Source organism: Monomorium pharaonis, chromosome 3 (assembly GCF_013373865.1).
Source record: "Monomorium pharaonis isolate MP-MQ-018 chromosome 3, ASM1337386v2, whole genome shotgun sequence".
NCBI classification, from domain to species: Eukaryota; Metazoa; Arthropoda; class Insecta; order Hymenoptera; family Formicidae; genus Monomorium; species Monomorium pharaonis.
The window spans coordinates 30,454,878-30,476,432 of NC_050469.1; the positions used below are offsets into that span (position 1 = coordinate 30,454,878).

Below are 21,555 nucleotides of genomic sequence, written 5' to 3' on the forward strand. Positions count from 1 at the left end.
GGGGTAATAAGTGCGCGCTCGTCGTTATTAATCCTATTTCGTCGCGGGAGGTAATGCTCGAAGCTTCCGAGCAAAGAAACTGGAGCTCGGCTATCAATTACGCGGAAGTTAGCGGTATCGATAATCGCAAACCGCAGAAACCGCCGCCGCGCCGCGCCGCTCGTTATCATAGGAAGCGGCACGGGCTTCAGCAGCCGCACGTTCGATCCTCGCGATTCCCGTCGGTTTCGCGGAGTCTGATTTCGCAACAAGAAGCGCGCGCGTCCCCCATTTTTTCTCTCTCTCTCTCTCTCTCTCTCTCCCTCGCGTCTCGGATTTCAAGTACAATGAAATTATCGGCTGCCACGAAATTCGCCGTGAACTCGAGGCAGCCTCGGGGCGGCACGGGAGAGAAGTCCGCTCTCGCGAAGGATTAATCGTGAATTATCAATCGGCGGAGTCGAGTCGAGTCAAAAGCCAAAGGAAGAGCGAGCGAGATGGAACGGCGTGCAGGAGGAGGAGGAGGAGAAGGAGGAGGAGGAGGAGGATATCCCTGCCGCTCGAGAGGGCCCGGAGGGCTTGCTGAACGACGTTTCTGGTTAATCGCGTTTGCGGAAAAACGGAGATAATTCCCGTCGTCCGTCTGGACGATGGAGGCGTGTAGGTTATAGGTGGAGAAAGGTATAGGTAGGATATAACCGTGCGTGCGAACTGTAGGGAGGAGAGGAGCGAGAGGGGTGGAGGAGAAGAAGGAGAGTGAGAAGGAGGGTGTCGGTGAGCAGGAGGGTAGTCCACCACCTCTCGCATGTACGGCGGAGGTGGGATTTTTTTATATAGATATATGCATCACACAGACGTACACGGCACGTAGGTATACGTGCGCGCACGCACGCACACGCACGCGATGAGAAGGATCGTGCGGCGGGGGGGGATGAGGATGAGAATGAGGATGAGAAGGATGAGGAGATAGGGACTGATATTCGCGGGCACACGGAATTTTTAACTAGCCCGGGCAGCCTTTAGTCGTTCCGCCGCGAAAGCGCAGCAGAAAAGTTATGAATCTAATTTTCAGCGTATTTGTGTCTCGGCCGCCCGCACCGCCGCCCCCGGCCGCCCCTCGGCGCTCCTCCGGTTCCCGCGTCTACCCTTCGTCCCATCGCCATCGCCACCAGGAACACCTATATCAATTCCTCTCCCCGTACACATGTATCTCTCTCTCTCTCTCCCTATCTCTTTCCCGCTCTCCCCTCCCGCTTCCTCATTCGGAGCCTCCACCTACGTCCGTCCGTATATACCTCTCTTCCGTCGTTCGCTTTCGCGTAATAAAGCTCGCGCGCGCGGCTTCGTTAGGTTTTTATCTCCCGGAGAAAAAAAGAATTAATTTCGAGAGACGCCGCCGTTTTTCTGCCGGTACTCTCTTCCGTTTCATATGCGCATACGCGCGTTCGGGACGTCGACAGGAGAGAGCTTCATCCTTTCGGTATTATCTTCTTCGGTGGGATTGGAAGGCGAATGATATCAAGGCTGACCAATGGAGAAAAGTCGACCGAAGGAAAGTAGATAGAGAAGCGAATTCAACTGCCCATATTATTTTCCGTGGAAATGGCCAAAATATGAATAATTTTCTCCGCTGAAATTTTTCGTATAAATTGTCACACAAATTTCAAATACCTTATTTTGTTCTTTGCTGCTCAATATAGCCTTCAAGTCGCATATCAGTCGTTGCTTTGTGACTTTTTTATTATAAAAATTTCAATAAAAATCAGTTTTAAAAATTTCTGTTTTCAAGAATATAGATGTGTCATTTTATTTTCGTGAAATAATTTATTTTTATGTATTTCTTATGAAGTCTTCGAAACGAATACAATTTTAGCGAAGCGAATTAATCATATCTGAACGTTATAATTTTACATTAAATAATAAAGAGACAGGGGGTATAAAGCTAAAGCTGAAGCTGAAGTAAGTCACATATCTCCACGATTATTCTTAAACGCAGCGCCAGAGAGCCAGGGCTCTTTCAACAGTGTCTATCACGACCCGTTCCCTACGTCATTCGATAATAAGCACGTGTGCGATCTGGAATTACCGCACGGAAAGCGGCACAAAGCGGCAAGAAAGTCTCATACATCAAGTTCGACCGGCCGGCGGATACTACTACCGTGTAGTGCCGCGCGCGGTAATAATTTAACGGCGCAAACAATCGCGAACTTCACGATCCTTTTGATCGGCGCAATAGAGACCGGCGTATTTCGCGGTGTATCGTCTTTGCGGATCGGGCACGTAATTTTCAAGCCCGGCTTAGTCACGGTTGTGAGTAATAATTCCATCTGGGTAGCTACTTTCCGCCGTGCGCCGTACACAGGTATAAAAGGTGTATAGGCACATGCACACTCATACACCTACCGTATATCGCGTTCCAGATCGACTTCACGTGCACGGGACCAAGTCATGACAATACGCCATCGCGGCACGTTTCTATAAATCTCCTGTGACCCGATAAGAAAAGATTGCCTACCGATGAGGTGGCCGCGCGGCCACCCGCCACCACCCCCTGCCTGTGAGCGTGCCGCCTGCAATACCCCCGGGCGCGCTCGTGTCGACGTTAAATCGAAGGGCACGGGCATTAACTGTCTCCTTTCACCTCTACCTTATTCCAGCGCCGGCCGCCACCCCCCGTCTTCCAACCCCTATTGCCGAGTTCGTAAGCTCGCGTGCTCGATGAAGTATATTTAAAACCGTAATTACGATACAATCAGCGAGCCCCGTGACCAGATACACATCTCGATGTGGAGGAGAGCATGAGGTCGATCGATCGGTTCGAACTGAGGAGAACCCTCCCCCCCTCTTTTTTTTTTTAAAAAGCTAAGAGCGAAGCTGCAGAAGGGTGAGACCCTGCCGTCCGTCCGCTTTTCATCCTTCCCTCCCTTCTGCCCCCGCCGAGGTCGGCCGAGAGGAAGGCGGACTCCCACCGACCTACGGAGTGCGAAACAGACGCAACCACGCATCACGCACACGTGTTGTTACGTACGTATTCGTGCGCGGATCGGGGCGGAACGAGTTTTACACGTCGCGCGAAAGTTAGTTCCTAATTATTCAGATTTTCTAATTAATGTTTCAGCCGACGATGATGGAGCATGCGGATCGTCTTTCCTCTCCCTCTTTTTTCCTTTACCGCGCGCACACATACGCACAACTCGAGGGAGAACGCGAGGGATATTCCTGATTGCGCTCACGGGTTAGGTGATGTAGATCGAGAGAGCGTTGCTTACGGATAATTCGCTTTCGAGCTGCACCGCAACGTCGTTGATGCAACAGAATGTTTGCTCGGGCTTAATCAGATTGATATACCGCTATTGACCGGTCTTAAATAACGTCACGAGCAACTCGTAGAAAATTGTTAAAAAAAACTGAAATGATGTTAACAATTAAATGTCCTAATCGGAACATCGATGCCAGCAACAGCGATAGTCATAAAATTGATAGTCAGATCGGTCCGATATGGGAATTCGAGGCAAGAAGGACGAAGGAAGAGAGACAAAACGACGGCGGAGAAGAGAGCTGCAGTTTTTTTTCCGAAAAATGTACGGGGGAGTGAAGTTATATCGCGGATTTTTGTATATTTCATTCTACTCGAAATTCTCTCTTACGAAATGAATATCTCTAACGATATTGGAATATTCCCCCTGACGTCCAGTGTAAGCTGGACAGCTATCGCCGGAAGAAGTCGCGAGAACGGAAAGCACTCGCTGCACTTATAACCCGTGTCATTTTCGCTTGAGTGCAAATATTTCTAGATTTTTGCCAGACCACTGTTGCCCCTGTCCTCCCTACACCGATCCTTTCGTTTGGTCAGTACCCTCGAGTCGAAACCCTCTCGAAAGCCTCAACGCAACCGCGAATCCTTTCCGCGGATACCGCAAGGTAGATTCCTGATGAGACGTATGCAGATATAACATCTGCAAAAATTATTGCATTTCATATTGCGTTTGTACTGCAAAGCTACGTTATCCATAAGAAACCAAATTTGTCCTAAAATTTGTGCACATCGTGAAAACGCTAAATAGAGTTAGTTTTTATGCAAAAAGCACAGAGAGAGAGAGAGAGAGAATTAGATTTAAAATTATATTGTTCAAATTTTTTCAAATTGAATAAAATATAAATTATCAAATATATATTATGAAATTTAAATTATTTCTGATATGCATTATGAATATTTAATTCATTATTTCCCCGATAAAAATACGTTAGTTAATTTTGTATATACTAAATTTATAATATCAATTTTAAAAAACGCGCGCGCCTGTGTGTCTGCATGTGGTTCATATATAATTAAATCTATAGAAATGATTACATAATTGTTAGAGCTCTAGTTTCTCCACCCACACTGATAGATCCGTCAGTTCAACGTAAGTCTAATCTGTTTTATGGCGCATGGCGCCGTGGATACTTCGCGGATAAGTACGCTACATATCCATTATATGTATAGCGTATACACACAGACACGTAATCGTCGTGCCGGAGGCATGATAAAATTTGTCGTTTCGTTCGAGCCGCGAGCCGATTGTTTGTCACGCTGTATCATCGTGTATTGCGCAGTCGATTGTTCCTTATCGCGCTAATTATCAGCAAATCTTCCTATCAGGGCAAATATGGTAATATCGTTATGGATATACTCTTGCGGGCCTATCATCGGCGTTACCAATATGGCGTCCGTTACCGATATCTCGTTGTTAATTGCGACAAACGGACAAGGTTCCGATTGGCTCACACGAAGAAGTCTGTGATGACAAGATAAGACTCGAACAGTCACTCGTGGAAGAAAAAGTAAATTTTAATATCGCGCAATTTTTGAATATTATCCTTAAATCATGCATAAAGTAATTAGATATAATAATAATAATAATAATAAATAATAAGCAAATGTAAAAAATAGTTATATTCACTTTAATTACAATTGGAACTACATAACAAATGTTTATGTTACTTTTATTATCTCTATCTTGATTTTTTAATTAATATGTAATGAACATTATACCATAGTTATGCCATACTGTGAAAAAGATGTTTGATACTTATGACTATAATCAGGAATGAAAAAGTTACTTTGTAAAAGTAACTAGCATAGAGTTACAATTTTTCTCTCTCAAAAAGTAATGACCAAAAAAGTATAACTAAATTACAGTTATGTACAGAAAGAATAGGACACAGTTATGTTATAATTCCTGGAAAAAAAACTCTAACTTTGTTACAAGTAATGAATTATTTCCTTGTCTATAATTGTATGATAAAGTAATATAAGAACATAGATTATAGGAGCACTATTTTTGTAGTTACTACTGTTAGTTTATAATACTTGATGTTTTAGTTCTGTCAATTATGAAAACTACATTACAATATTTTCAAGTTTATACAGTAAAATATCAAGAAAAGATACAGTAAAAAAAACCATTTCAATATCAGAAATGTAATTATAATAATTATAGTATAACTATTTTTTTAACACACATTTGCTTACTATTTACATTGTAATAATGATTAGTCGTTATAATTTGCATGATTTAAACACATAAATATATAGTTGTCATCGAAAATGAGTATAAATTATAGTTAAATGGTAATTGCAATCTTTTTTTCTCACGTGCGCAAATGTTTGAGTCACTTGCAGTTACAATTTTCGCGATGGTCTTTTGATAATTTTAATTATCTGTTCCTAAATACCGTGTGAGATTCCAAAAAGTAATTTTACAGTCGACACTAAACAGAGAGAACAAAAGGGAAATAGAAATTCCACGGTACTTCAAAGATGTTCATCCGTCGTCGACGCTGTAGTCACGACGGAAGTACAAAACGAGAAAGTTATTCCACGGTATCTCAGATTGTCGACTTATACCTCCACTCATAAATGATATGCCGACGAAGTGACCGGTGAAATTTTAGAGCGTCAGCTTAACTTGCGATTCGCGCGTTTAATCGTAAATAATGAACAGAATCGAGAGGCGCGAGAGAGCGAATAAAATAATAAACGCGTCCAAGAATTACATTTGTACAATCGTTCGGGCACACTTGTATCCACTTCGAGTGGCGTGGCCACTTCGGTGCGGCATCACCGAGCGAGCGAAAACACGGCAAGAAGGAGATGTTCTATTATGCCTTTTGCCAGAGAACGACCGCGCTCGGTTGTTCCGGTGGTAATCTCACTTCGCCGTAGGACGATATACGCGGGAATGGGACATAAGAAGAAGAAGAGGCGCGGATAACGCTCACGGTTATTTTTCGATCTACCGCGCTCGGTACATTAGCCAACGTGTTTTGAAACACTCGCCGAGCGTATTTGCCTTGGCACGAGTATCACGGTGTCTCTTTCATCTCGCCACGCTGCCAGAAGTTGTACTCCTCTTCTTCTCCCGCTCCTTCTCTCTTTATCCTTCTCTTTGTCACCCCTTGAGCCTCTCGTGAGAGCCGAAAGAAAACGATCCGAAATAAAATAATTCTCTCAACTTCGTCGAAGTCGTTAAGGACTCATTTGCGATACAAATTCTCAGAAATTTAAAATACCCCGAACCCCGCGTCGCCATTATTATTACTATTATTACTGTTATTAACGAATTGATAGATATCCGAAGGACCCATTATATTTTCTGTTATAATTGCGCGGAGAATGAATCACTCGTCACGCTACAACGGCCAAATGACTCGTGCTTCCACTGTGTGCCTTTTGGCAGCAATCACTGTCAATCATCAGCGCGTGCATCGCGTTTGCGTTACCCCGAGATAATCGGTGAAATATTCGAGAATCGATGTGACAGGCAGATTGAATAATTAATAATTTCCAATTGCAATGAATGCAAATTAAACTCGTGTCACGCAATTATGTAATAATCGTATTGCCCGCAATTTAAAATTATCGTTTCGAAGAGCGGAGGACATTTCTTCCCCCCCCCTTTTTTTTTTACGTCACGCGTATATTCCAAACGTAAGCTTCCGAGACGGCGTCTCGGAAAATGTCTTCGCGCGGCTTACACGGCACCGGCCCTAATTTGTCATCGCGACCTGACAAATAACGTTAAAATAATGATTCTCTTTATTCATTGACAAATAACGTTAAAACGCAGTTTCTACTTACTCTCATTGACCAAGCATGCCATGATAACTTGATGTAATTACGACTGGGGACTCGTGGCACGCGAAGCGTTAAGGACAAATGAATATCTATTACGAGTTTTAAAGCTGCCAGAGATTTCTGGCGTTTAATTAAGATCAAGCAGCTGCGGGAAGTGAGAGAGACTAGGGGGGCCGGTAAGACGCGACAAAATCCCGAAGATAAGTACAGCAACAAAATAGCGAGAATTTAGAGTTGCGGCCGTGACGAATTCAATTTGTCGCCGCGTCACGAGCTACACAAAGGCTACCGAAGGCTCTCTCTCTCTCTCTCTCTCTCTCTCTCTCTCATTCTCCGCCACCTAGGTAGCGCGTATGTTATCATTGTCACTATATCCAATTTCTGCAGCAGCAAGGGGACAAGGAGAGACGACGATGTTGGTGGAACTCAAAGACTAAACATTGTGAACATTTCCGCCATTGTAATTTATTGTTCGCATTGGGAGATAAATCTAGATGAAGCATTTCAAGTTACTTTGTATGCGCGTCGTGGCAATTATACGCATGTTGAAGATTCCACGGACGCTCAATAAGAATATCTCTCTCTCTCTTTCTCCTTCTCTCGCGACTTAAAAATGTCGTCAGAAATGTCAACGCGCCGCGTCGTTATCGCGACAATTTAAGCAGCACAAATATCGCCAGAGCCTGGTCTCGTTGTGGGATCTAAGTCCGTGGATTCCGCGAACGTCTGCTACCGTGGTGCACCGGCGGAGTCGACGGGCATGCACGCTCCGTCCTACATCGATACTCATCGTGCTTCGATATGCGCGCGGCGCGGTTACGCGACCGGAAACGGAAACGGAATGAATCGCGGACGAGCGCGCTTATCGCGCCGCTTTATCCATCGCGCTAATTTTTATTATTGCCATGTTTATAGGATGTTACGCGGTCGCAACGATTCTAATATCTGCCCACATCCTATCCGGGAAAAAGTATTTCTCCCCTCTGTCTCTCTTTTTCTACTGATCCTCTCCGGTCTAATATTATAACCTTGCATCCGCCTTGTATCGGACGACGAATGCTCCAATATAGGTATCGCAAAATGCGACTCAGCGTCAAAAATAAAGAAACCCCCGCGAATTTCCTGACAACGGTCCCCTTTCCGAGTGCTCGTGTTGCTCGCCCGTGCATGATCCAGGACGCGCGACGAAAGTGATTTATTTTCGGCGGGAACGCAAGATTTAAATGCGCGCGAAACCGCGAGCCTGTCTCCGGGGGTGACGGACAGGGTGCCGCGGGGACAACGTGAATCGCAGCGTCTCGTTGAAATTATAGACGTGCCGTGACGGGACTGGCCGTTGTGTGGCGGTTCGGAGCTTCGCATGCACAATACCATGCAGCTCCAAAATATCGAGATAATGAGTCGTGGGACACGAAAGACGTTGGCAATCGCGAATCATCGCTACTTCGTTACGCGTCGTGGATAGTGCATTTCCAAAAATAAAACGACCCCGGGGTTTCTGGTCGCGATCGAGAGTATAACTTTTTCGATTATCTGGAAAAAAAAATACAAGCGCAAAAATATCACTGGATGTCAGAATTAATTGTTCAAGGTTGTCTGGAGACAATTCTTGTCTTCGCCGATGTCAAAACATGTCGCCCGAAGCCGCGGAGTCGATTGATAAGTGCAAAGTGATAATTCTTATCAGCTGACGAGACGCTCTCGGAAAAAGATGATGGCTGATACAATCTGTCTCGCTCGACAACGCGTTTTCCGAAAAATAAAAAAAAAAGAGAGAGAGAGAGAAGCTTCTGGATTACGCGCGCGTCATCGCTATCAAGCGTTATTAATATGCCGAAAAGCCGAAATGGCGAATACGCGGAAGCGAAACGTCCACGAAGATCCACGATTCCGAGATCTGTTGTGTTCGAAAAGTTCTAGGTAGTGTCACGTGTAATCAAGTGGTTCATATGTTACTCGTAACGTTACGTCGCGCCAAAAGAGGTCGAGGAATCTGTTCAATTCGCGAAGACTTTTTTTTTACATTCGGAATATCAGACAACGCGTATCGAAAACTATTAACGGAGCGGAGACGGTATCAGCTACGGCAATACGTAGAATCGACACATACGTGTCTGATAATTATGGACCCATCATAAACTAGTGTACTTCCGAAGTCTCCATAATTCATGGAGACTCAGGACTCCCGAGTATCGCGAACACCCCTCCCCGAGACAGCTCGCCCTCCCCCCCGCCCTTCTTCGGAGAGACACTATCGCATTATTTACTCCTCATTATCGTCCTTAAATCATCCCGTCGCACGGGAGGGACTTGAAACTGCCATTACCTCCCTTTAATCGACGAATAATAAAAATCATTCCGGTGCTCCACGGCGCGCGATGGCTTCTCAATAAAGACATTGTCCGCGGAGCAAATTCTTATCCGTTAAAAGGCATCGTCGGTGAGAACAGAACGCGCGCCGTCCCCTTTCTACCCTCGAGACAAGGGGACGGACGGACGAACAAGGACCAAGGATACGACGTTGACAAGGGGAGGGACGGGATCGGAGATTATCGGCTCCGGGATTACAACAGGCTCCGAGGCTTCGAAGCAAACGATTTTCCTTGCGCGGGGCGACGCGAGGGGGGGGGGGGTGAAGCGGAGTAAGGGCGGCTGAAAGCGACAGAAAAGGAAGAGTGGTTGTTATTGGCTCTAAGGAGGATACTTATTGAACTCTTAGCGACGTTTTTATCACTCCTTTCTTACACGCGCGCCGCTTTAAGTGTTTTTGGCTTTGTTTAAGGACTCGTGTACACCTCCGCCACCCGCTGCTCGTCGTCGCCCGCCGCTGTTTTCACCCCTCTCGCATTATACACCCTTAACAGGTTACGCTTCCTCCTCCCACCGCCATTCCCGCCACACTCCTTTCCCTTTACCGCAAGATTTTTACGGGCTCGACCTCCTTGCACGCCGCTTCGTAAACCACGCAAAGTGCACGGCACTAAAGGGTGCAACTACCACTTAGGCTCTTCCTGACCACTTCCGGGGGAAAAAAGGCTTCGAGTAGCACGACGGGTAACTCGTATTCTATACCTACCTCTCGAAGATTTATTGACTTAAATAGCTCTATGTACCTTGCTCAACTGGTAGTTTGATCTGGATAACCCCCCGTATCCTTCGTCAAAGGGATATAGATTTTTTGTAGCGAATTAATATTTTTCGTTTGTTTAATATTAGTGTTTGATTTATAATTAATAATGTTATCAACATGGACCGAATTAAAGAAAAGAGGCTTTTTCATCTCAAAGCACGTGACTTGTACAACAGCGACAGGCACGTCAGTTGCAGACGTAATATTTTCGTTACGCTACGTACATTTATATATAATTACCTACTTGCAATTAATCGACTTTAATTGCACATCAGCCAGAAGCGTAACGGCTCGGCATACCGCGGCGATACCTCGGCTATCCCCCAGGTAAAACGAAACCCGAGAAAACGGAGTCGCCCGGTACGAGACTACCGTCGTAGTTTATTAGGTCGAATATTTGGCGGTAAAAGTGAGGGATGACCGTCATTATCTCCATTCATCCGTGTCGCGCGGCAGCTGCACGTCGCAGCTCGGGATTGCAGCGGGCAGTTAGACGAGAGCAATGTTGCATTCGCCCGGCTTTCCGAAGAGACTTTGGGTTTGTGCCGGTCGGCGGCTATTTTCGCCGAGAGAACGAAATCGCGCCTGCGTGTGCGCGTGCGCGCGCGCTCGCCCTCCTCGCCCCTCGGGGTTATTTACCCTCTCGATAAATATACGATACACCGCCGGTTCCGAAACCGCGCGGATCGGCAAACCGAATAATAAAAAGTCCTCGCCGTCGCGGCATTTCGGCACTTTAACGACCCGAGCGAGCCGGCCGGATCCCCGTACGACGTGTGCCGTTTGTCGGCTACTAAATATATGCACCGAGATGCACCTATTCAACCGGACGCGACGTTAGTGGATGACGTTGAAGAGAGATAGAGAGAGATAGAGAGGCCGATAGATCCCCGGCGCGGTTACGGCTTTTCTAAATTGACTTCGTTATCTATTTCGATGGGGCCGATCGAGTATCGTTAGTTACACGTTCGCTACTTATAGCTGCAAGCGGGAGTTCGCGTGGTTCCGCAGCAACGGAGTAATTTGAAACGTTTATCGCGAATCTAGGTCCCGATCGTGTATCTCTCTCTCGGGAGGAAAAATGCCACGCGAGAAAGTTGCGAAATGACTCGCCCGAATTCATTACTTGCCGTTCGTATGCCAATCACGTTGCCGCCTTTGAATGCGATTCGCTGTGCGAAAAACCTACAACCGCTTCCGCCTCTGTATTTTATATGCCAGCCCCCTTATAAATAAATATAATTTGCGCCAAACACAGAGAGAAGTTAGCGCGCAAAGTACTAACTTGATCTTGTGTGTTAAATACATACTTCCATCGGCTGATATCATTTCCGTAATTTTTGAAATAGCATTCTCTCTTACATTATATAATATCCTTCAACGATGTTAAGTATGACGTAATAATTACTACACTTTTATACACACACCATAATACAAATATACATGTATTAATTAATACATCGTTGAAGGATATTGTATCCATGTATACCTAGTATTTCAGTGTAATATTGGTGTACAAGACTTTTAATAATAAATTGCAAAATTTTGTATCGAAATGTATTCAGCTAACTTTCGAGAGAATTGTAAAGACCTTCTGTCTACATAAACGCGGCTACTAATTTAAAAAGTTTAGGTGAGAACACTATTTGGAGGTTCTGAGCGACGATAGCAATCGGTTACAAGGGATGAGTGTCAGGCATGCGTGCGGTATACGTACGTGATTGCGTGGAAACAGAATTGCGTAGGCGGATAAAGAAGGAGAGGGACAATAATCCGCCGAATGCGGATATCGAACACGAGCAACGTTAGTCATTCGCCTCGACACTGCCGCTGCTCACGCGTGTCTGTACACAGAAATCGCAGTTGCATGCACGCGGCTGGTTTTGCACGCAGCCATCCCCCCAGTTGGTTTAAGCCACGCGATTGTTCGTGAAGGAACGTTCGATTTGTCAATCCTTTCGCGAGATCTGTTTTCCTTCATTACAACGATACCAGCTCATCATCTACATTGTCAGTAATTAACAGAAATTTTGAGGGAAACATGAATATGGATATTAATATAATAATATTTTTTATCAGAGACAATTTGTTTCGTCATTATTGTTGAAGAAATTATGAATCCATTATTTCTTATTTTCAATTAAATGTTAGAGATAGAGATATGTAGATAGATAGATAGCTAGATAGAGAGAGAGAGAGAGAAGTTTAAGATTAGAATCATCATTCTACATGGTAATACACGAGAGAGCAACATTTTAGCGGAAGAGTTCGAGTTTGATCTAACGTACCTCTTTGTCTTTGGCCTGCAGCTCCTGCTCGAGGTTGCTGTTCGGCGTCCTTCTGGGATTGCTGGCATCGTGTACCTGTTGTTGATCGCTTCCCTGCGGAGGCTGAGACAATTGGTGTCCCTCAGTCTTGGAATTGTTGTCATTCGTTGCGAGCTGTTCTTTTAGCGCGGCTATTTCTTTCTCCGCCGAAGTCGCTCTCTGTAACAAGGAGAAGAGACGATAATTAATGTTAATGCTCGTAATAAACACGCTACATCAACTCGGTGGGAATTGAAAATCACGTTTTTAAATTTTCTCGGTGTCTTTAGTCAAATATGCGACGACGAAGTTTCGCGTTACGTTAAATTGTAAAATCAATTCGAGTCACGTTAACAATATCACGCGATATAAACGAGCGGTATTGTCATTTTTTTATCAACTCTATCGATATAAGTTCTTTAATACAACTCACACTTTTTACGCGCGCGCGCGCGCGCGCGTGTGTATGTATGTGTGTGTAAACTGATATTTAATATTCGATAATTTCGAGAGACCGATTAATAGAAGAAATGGAAAAGTGTTGCTGTACTCGAGTTAATAATAATAAACGGTGGTCCTTTCTATCGAGACGTAGGTACTATGTAATTCGAGATTGTACCTCGTCTCGCTTTAAACAGGTTTAATTTTGCAACACAGAATCAGCGAGAGTTGTAACGGCGCAGACGATTGCGCTTAAGGTGTGCAAATTTTTCACGGTGGTCCGGATCGTTAAATTACCGTCGCGGAGCCGTGCGACGCGAAATCAATCAATTCTCGCCGGCTGCACCTAATTTCGCGGCTACGAAAAGCCGGCAAAAATAGAAACGACGGCCCGTCGAGCCGCGCGAGACTGCTTTGATATTCTCAGCGCAGGAAATAGCAGGCTCTGGCGTCGCACAGTTTCTTTGATCCTGGACATTGTAATGCCCTCCGTCGTTCTATAATGTGATCTCTTAAGATTATCGAAATTCGAAGGAATGTCCCGCGGGAGAGTTCACGTCAAACCACCTGTACCTGGTATTGTCCGCATTAAAAATATCTCGCTCGTTCTGATGTGAGAGAATTGAGTACACTAAGAGTGAGGAGCTGGTGATATTTTTGTGCCTCTACAATCAGCAGACCAAACCATAAATAATGTTACAAAATTTTTACGAAACATTTAAACTAAAACATTTTCAAATTATGTTTCTGTGTAGTAAATAAAATATGTAATTATATATATATATATAATATAATTACAGCAATATCAACTAGAAACACTGTAATCGCCGCCAATACTTTTGCGAGTTTAACCGTTAACTTGATGCTCGCGGTGCAAACATCGTTGCCGCTGTGACATGTCAGTCACAATAATTAGGCCCCGCATGTCGCGCTCGTAGCGAGTTTCTGCATTTCTGCTGAAATCGCTCATGCATATCGATACGTGAAGGAGCACTGTTCCGTCAAGAGAGCGAAGTCGAAGGCGAAGCTCTCGCAAGGAGAGACCATTAACGACGAAATACTTTCGGCGACCACATTCGCCTTTGCCGGATTCCCAGAGCAAAGCGCTCGTTAATTAGCGTGCGACGACGTGCGACGTCTGCCGCGATGTCGCTACCCCTTTATCAACGTTTGGAGCACGCAAACGAGTGTCGTGAATGCGGAGACTGAATGCGATACCGAATGGGGGGAGGACTGGATTTTCTTTCGAACCGAAACTCTTCCGTCGATGGTGAGAGAGAGAAACAAGGGAGAGAGTCGATAATAACGAAAATAACGAAGGTACCGTTAAGTACGAGAGAGGGGATTCTGCCTTTTTAAACTTTTCCCATAAAGTACCTAATAAATATTGTTTGTTCACCCCCTCCCCTGTTATTCTGGGTCTGGATATTAATTATAGTGGCTTTTATATTCAAAGTAGCACGGTCCTCGAACCGGCCTATCCCCGGTCACATTCGCGTTCGTGTGCACGCCGGATAGCCACCCCCTGCCCGTAATTCTCGTCCTCCCTCCGCGACTCGTTCGTTTCCTCTCTTTTCCCGTTGTCCGCTTCATCCACGTTCGCGCGGCCGAGCCGATAGAAGGCATCCGGGAAGGGATTCGAGGATCGATCGCTCGAATCAAACAGGTTATACCGCTTCTGTACCGGCTCGCCAGAGTCGGAAGGAAAACCGGACCGACCTGTCGCTTCTGTGCGATCAACAATCGAGCGCGCATCGATGACGTAAGCCAGGACGAACCGTCCATCTATTAACAAATTCGGGTTAACAAGTTCAGGTACGCTGACAATGTCACGATCGACGATTCGCTATCTTCCCCAGAGACTGCGCAGCCTAACAACACATCTACCACGTAGACGAATAAAACGAAGTGAAATGACCATAGGTGTTAACCAAAGTCGTAGACGCTTAACATGAGATTAATCGAGTTCGGGGAATATACAACTACTGGAAACGAAACTAATGTCGAACGTTTCGTATAATCGTTCGGTTTAGCGGAAGGCGACATTAGTGTGTGTATCGATCCGTCAATGTGTATGACGTATGTCTCGTGAGACACATATGAGAGTCGGGAGAGGTGAGGACAAACGTGGAGCGCGGAGCCAGAAAGAGAGAGAGAGAGAGCGAGAGAGAGAGAGAGAGAGAGGGGGGAAGAAACAGAGGCACCAGGCTACAGCAGGCAAGTAATGACCCATTGTTTCCTGCAAAAAGCCTTGACGATGTTATCGATAATTGCGAAATGATACGGGAAGCATAAATACATATCCGAGAGCGAGCTGTAATATATGGCTGTTCGAATGGCGGATGCGTATCGATAGCTGCCCGTCTGGCGGCATCCTGCGTATTTGTCACGTGGACACACGTCAGGAAGCTGATGTCGGCGGCGGCGGGGGAAATTCCCGAGGACTCCGGGCCGATAGACGCGGAGGATCGGAGAGAAGGTTCGCCGATAACGATCGTCCTCTCGCGCGCGCTACCGCGAGATCGTTATATTAACAGCGGAAGTCGTTGAGGGATAATGGTTTTCTTCGAACGTCCCGCGCGCGCGTCCCCTCCTCCTCCCGAGCGATCGAGCGTCCATAACGCTATAATATGCGATCTAAACGCAAAAGAGATTCTGCCGGCCGGTGATTTATTAGCGTCGAACGTATGTATCGCGCCGACGCATCTTGTTATTATTGCGCTAAATATTCACCATCGCAAATAAGCGCAAATGGCGATAAGCGCGCGCTCGCGCGCGCGCGCGCGCCTCCTATTTTGTAATTAAACTGCATTACGATGTGTACTGGCTAATTTATATTTCCCACTACCATACACTTATGTGCACCTCTCGCCGGAAACACAGGGAAGTACGGAGCGCGCGCGCGCGCGCGCGTACGCTTTTATAAAAAGTGTTTGTGATATAAGGATCGTACATCGTCGACGCGATCTAATGTTTTCGCTTTAATGAGAAACGGTATGAATAAATTAAATTACGCGCCGGCCGAAGATATACATTCTTTTTTTTTCCTGACGCTTAGCGTCAAGCCCGAACACACGCAGACGACACATACACATATACACACGAAATATCGTACTCTACATTTTTTTTAGGTCGTAATGCATGTACGTCGTACGTAGGTACGAGTCAATATTTAACTTCGATAAGCTCTGCAAGTAGCCGTTGCGCGGCTCTGAAGTTTCCGAACTTGTCGAAACGGATAGTAATGATGCCATTAGTAACGAGATCGCGATACCGAGAATAATAGAGACCGGTCGGTCGCGTAATGCCATGCGGCAGGAGGGAGGAGAACTTTACATTGCCTCGCGCGGCGGCGGCGGCGGCGGCAATATAAGTATCCCCGTTATAGTTTCGTAGAACAATCGATCGCCTTCACAACATGACGGATGTCTGATAAAAACTGACGTGGTGTTCGGTTCTCCGTGTGTGCGTTGCGTGTGTTGTATGTGCCATGCGGCTTCGGGAATCGCCGCGCCGCGCGCCGCCTCTAGGCCGCCCGTAGAGCCTGCGGCGATATTTCACCGTCGAATTCGTAATTACTTTAATTGGCTCCAGATGCTAATTAATGACCTAAACATATGCCACGTTATATAGATCCGGTCCGATAGGGCGACCTGTACGCGGCCGCGGCGGAGTCAGAAACGGGATCGGGGTGAGAACGCATGTGTTTGCCATTACATGCACTACGACGATTTTATCGCTTCTGAATAACATCCTCTACCTTTGCCTTTCTCTCTCTCTCTCTCTCCCCCCCCCCTTTCTCCGTCTCTCTTTCGTCGCTCGACACCTTCCATATCAGATCCAGAAAGCGCCGATCGTCGATTAAAATGCCCGCGCATATCGGTTTGCAGCGTCGCCGTCCCGTTGGAGGAATACAAGCGCACTCGCTAATGGCTCGATAATCTCTAGTGAATATTTCCGAGTGCGGCATGAAAAGGAAAAAGAAAAAGACCTGCAGCATCGCTCGTCGATTCCATCGATCGTGCTAATTCGATAAACACATTAACCTTCAGTTATGTGGGTCTCTAACGTCTGCCGCTGGCGTTAAAAATTTGATAATAATGTCGAAACAAGATGACAAATTCGCTTTTTACTTACTCGTCGCGCGCATCGTTATCGCGTCAGCGAAACGAAAACGAAACGAAACGAAACGAAATTGCAGCCGGCCGCGGAAGGAATGGCGAGCGTGGCAGAATACACGGAGCGGATTTCGTGACACGATCGAATTACTTCGTTACGGGCTCACGTCAGATCGGTCGGATCGCGCCCTCCCCCCGTCGCGTCGTCCTACCTCCTCCTCACCTATCATTAAACGAGAGATGCTACTGGCAGCAGCAGCCGCCGCCGTCGCCGTCGCAGCAGTTTCGATTCGATCGACCCGACAGCATCGATTACACACCGCCTTTCAAGCTCGCAGGAGGGAAGAAGGTGAGCGATCACGATGTGTGCCGGCAGCTTCGATCGGGTCGATCGCGCTCCGTGCCGTCGTTTCGTTTCGTCTCGGCCCCGACGGCCGTCTTACACCCCTTTCGCAAATTGACGGTTATCCGACATCCCCACGGTGCCCGGCTGCCGCCGATCGATCGGTACTCACCGATTCGACATAGGTCCGCGCGCGTCAGGAGGATCTCGCGCGCGCGCGCGCGCGGACGCAAGAACTTTAACCGCGGGATTACCTCCCGCATCTATACACGGTCACGCACTTTGCGTGCTACCGCGCCGCGCCGCTTCCTCAGCCCTCCATCTCGGCGTGCGAGCGACTGAGGAATCGATTCCCGACGCGCTGTATCGTCGCGTAATGAGCGACTGTAAGTGCGCGACCTTTTTTTTTCACTCGTTACCGATGCGGTCTCGCGTTCGGGCCGTCGTCTATTATTGGAGCGAGCTCGCCGTTGCACATACGCGAGATCCCGCGTGCACGGGGTATTTGTAATTTTTTATTTATAAACGTGCATTCTCTTAGTATTCCCTGGCTACTTTTAAGTTGCCGCCTTCGTGGGAACACACTCAATTCGTATAAATAAATTTTTCCAACGCCGGAATAATAACACAGGACGTCGATAAGATAATGGTACTATATTTCCCGACAGATCTAAATTATCGTTTAAAGTATTCGTCAGCAGACGAATGGCATTTATATATCTCGGGGATTGACCGACCGGGGGGTGCGGCGGCGGCGGCAGCGGCGGTGGGATATTAATCTCCGCGCAGTCAATTTCAGGTAACTCCAGAATAAGATTTTTCGACTCTCTCGCCGTCTTCTTTCTTTTTTGCCGTCCTCTCTCGGCCGTCGAGCGAGGAAGATTGAGAATGGCAAAAAGCAGCTCTTTCAGTCGATTCGACCGTCATGGCGAGTCGGACGGGCTTATCCCCAGGTCGTTATAAAGTCCCAAGGTTTAACAACAAAGGCAGATTTAAAATCGAGTCTCGCGGAATTCTCGCCTCTCTCTCCCTCTCTCTCTTTATTGTTCTTTATATATTGTGGAATCGTTTTGTACGAAATTCAAATTTTAAGAAATGTTGCGATGGAGTGCACGCGCTCGTGTGCACGCCTGATATTCGCCCCGTCGTCGAACGCATGAATCTCAAATGGATCACTCGCCTTCGCGCCCTCACGCGTTCTCGCGTCTATTTTTATCCGGCATCATCGACACCGCGCTCTTCTTCTTCCTCTGTTTATTTTTCGCCGGTTGACTAATATGAGAGGCACGGGGAATTCCGTCCGACGAAATCGCGGAGACGTTCGATCGATCGATCGATCGACCGCCCGCTCGTGTGAAATATAAATCTCCAAGGTAGAGAACGAGTAACGAGTGCGAATAACGGGAGCTATAAAACGCTGTCGGTGGGTGGCAGATGGTGAAATGTCGCGCCGCTAAGACGCTAGTCGAAGGTCGGGCAAAATAATTCGCGGAGGAGAGGAGGGGGGGGGCGAAATAAGAGTTCGCATCGGCAAACACATCGTGCCATACTGTCAAATCGATATAAACGCGTATCGTTGCCTCCGCGATAAGGAAAGGCCGTTCCGTGCGATATTCACGTATGAACATCGACGAACATTTACGTGGTGTACGTATCTCGCGCAATCTGCCTCGCGTGATGCCGCCTCCGCCAGTATTCACCGTGCATAAAGAGTTCATCACCCTCCTCTCCGTCGCGCCTCATTGAGGTCGCGTCGACTCTCTCTCTCTCTCTCTCTCTCTCTCTCTTCTCCGACTGTAGTTAAAGACACGTGTGCGTAGTAATTAATAGCGCATTCCATCAGTCAATCCTCCAGTATCGTCTTTTCGTGCACGCGCAATGACAAACGAGTACAACCGCGGGAAGCCACGGGGTAACGCTGCGCGATAGGCAGCGGGGGAGGAGAGGGGCGAATTTATGCGAGCATAAAGAATCCGTAATGTCGCTTTCGACGGCAACTGCCGGTTGTAACGCCGAGCGACCCGTGCTTTCATTGGGGTTTATATCGCGTCTGCGAGCTACCGGATTCACCAGCGTCGTGACCTACATTTCGCGTCCGCTGACCGTATCTGAATGTTCATTAAAAGTACACCGATATTTTTACGACAGATGCGACGTTCGGACCTCGAGTTGGAGTTACGGTCGATCGATAGGTCGCCGGTCGATCGCGCGCGTCGCGGCAGCGGTAGCGGTGACGGCGTCGCGGCGACGGGTGTGTAATCGCGGTTGTCCACGAAAACACCCCCTCGCCCGGTTGGCGAGCATTACGGGGGCGACAGAGAGGAAACGGGCAAACAAACAAAGGAAGACAGTAAGAGACGAGAGTGCCTTATACCAGGCGCCTTTATAATCTCCCACAGGGTGGCAGGGAAAAAGAATGGAAGGGGACGAGGGGGCGAGGATACGCGGATCAGCCGTTTATGACTACCGGCGTTGTTATATTTTTTTTTAGGCGAAGGGAAGTTGAAAGAGAGAGAGAGAGAGAGAGAGAGAGAGAGGAGGGAAGTGGCGGAGAGGAATGGCGGAAGAGAAAGGCGGGAGACGCCCGCGATATTTCAAATTTTCTCATTACACCTCGAGGTGCGAATGATCTCCCTCTCGCTCGCCCCGTTCACCCTCCCTTGATCTCTCTCCCGCTTTCTCTCCGCCTCTTTCGTCCTTTCTCTTTCTCTACCTCGCTCCGTCCTTCCTCTCGTTTGCTCTATCTAACGCAAATCCTCCGATACAACGTGGCGTCATTCCACCCCTCCCCCCAATCACCTCCCCACAGTCTCCCTCTTCAATCTCACACCAACCAGCCATCAGAGAGTGAACCCCTCTTGTATTTATTATTAAGATATCGATCGGCTCTAAGCCCCGGTACACGTTGCAATATGCGGTCGGGGACGCGAGAGACATACACGAAGAGTCACCGAAGAGAGGAAGCCACGGAGTTTCTCGCGAGCGCCCCTCGCGTCCCCTCTTTCCGTCAGATTCCGTTCTCATTGATTACTACGTGCATTTTCGTAGCTCGAGCATCGGAGATGAGGAGCGCGACATGACCGCTATCATTGATCGTGTCGCCATGCTTCCCCCCCCCCCCCGTTGCATTTGGCTTTAAACGAGAGACGCGTAACACGTGAGGTGACGATATGTTTCCGCGTTTCGCGATTAATATTTTCGCGCGTGATTCCAGTTTATGGAATAAATCTCGTATTCGCATCGGGACGTAGTAACAACGCAAAAAGTTACGTCAAATACCCTCGACACGCATCTACATGCGTTTTCATTCGCAAATGAAGAAATAGAAGGCATTTTCGTCTACACAAGGGGCTCGTTAAATCGTAGAACAATAAACGCGCGCTCGCGTTGTCCTAAGAGAGACATCTCTCCCCGAGGGTCGTCGACCGTTTGCCGTTGACTCTTTACTCTGAGCACACGCATATGCGCGGACCCTTAATAGCTAAGGATGGTCCTCCATGTGGTGTAGGGAGCAGGTTCCCACGTGCACCGACGACTTCTGACGATGCAATCCGTTACGCGAAGGCAAGCGAGGAAGGGAGAGAGAATAGTAGAACCCCCGGGGCCAAATAGACCGTCTCTCTCGATATGGACGGCATCGGGACGGCAATATTTAAGAAATGTCAATACGTCTCGTTCGGCCGAGGGTGTCGGTTGAAGAGTATCTCGAACGGAAGTCGAGAACGGATAATACAGCGGCGCGCGGGCGGAAACTAGCCTGGAGGCATTGGTTAAAAAATAAAGAAACGCCTTTGATGTTCCCCGTTGTCCTAATGAAAAATTAAAGCCCTTTCTTAAACATCATTAGACACGAGCACTCTTTCAAGTTCCTAGCCCCCCTCCCCTTCCCCTTCCTTACCCGTGGGTCCTCCTTCCCTTCCACTTCACGATGCGCCCGGAGCGTCCAATCACGGGCTCTTGTTTTGAATCCGCGCTGACGTCGCCGAAATCAGTAGGGAGAGACGACTTCCGAAAATACATCAATATCCACATAATAATCTCTATGTCGCCCCGAGCCGAGATCGATAACGTCATTATATCCGCCATAATCTACATCCACATTGCTAATGCATTTGCAG

The 21,555-nt window shown here is 47.2% G+C and overlaps 1 protein-coding gene across 8 annotated transcripts in view; it reads right to left on the bottom strand.

Annotated features, from left to right (window-relative positions):
- The window catches only part of LOC105832673 (homeobox protein cut), a 147,934-nt gene that overhangs the window by 59,585 nt on the left and 66,794 nt on the right, over positions 1-21,555 (bottom strand). For all 8 annotated transcript variants that reach the window (XM_036284732.1, XM_036284731.1, XM_036284735.1 and 5 more), the window contains exon 3: positions 12,518-12,715. In XM_036284732.1, coding sequence (XP_036140625.1) covers positions 12,518-12,715 — 198 coding nt within the window. The remainder of the gene's footprint in view (positions 1-12,517; positions 12,716-21,555) is intronic.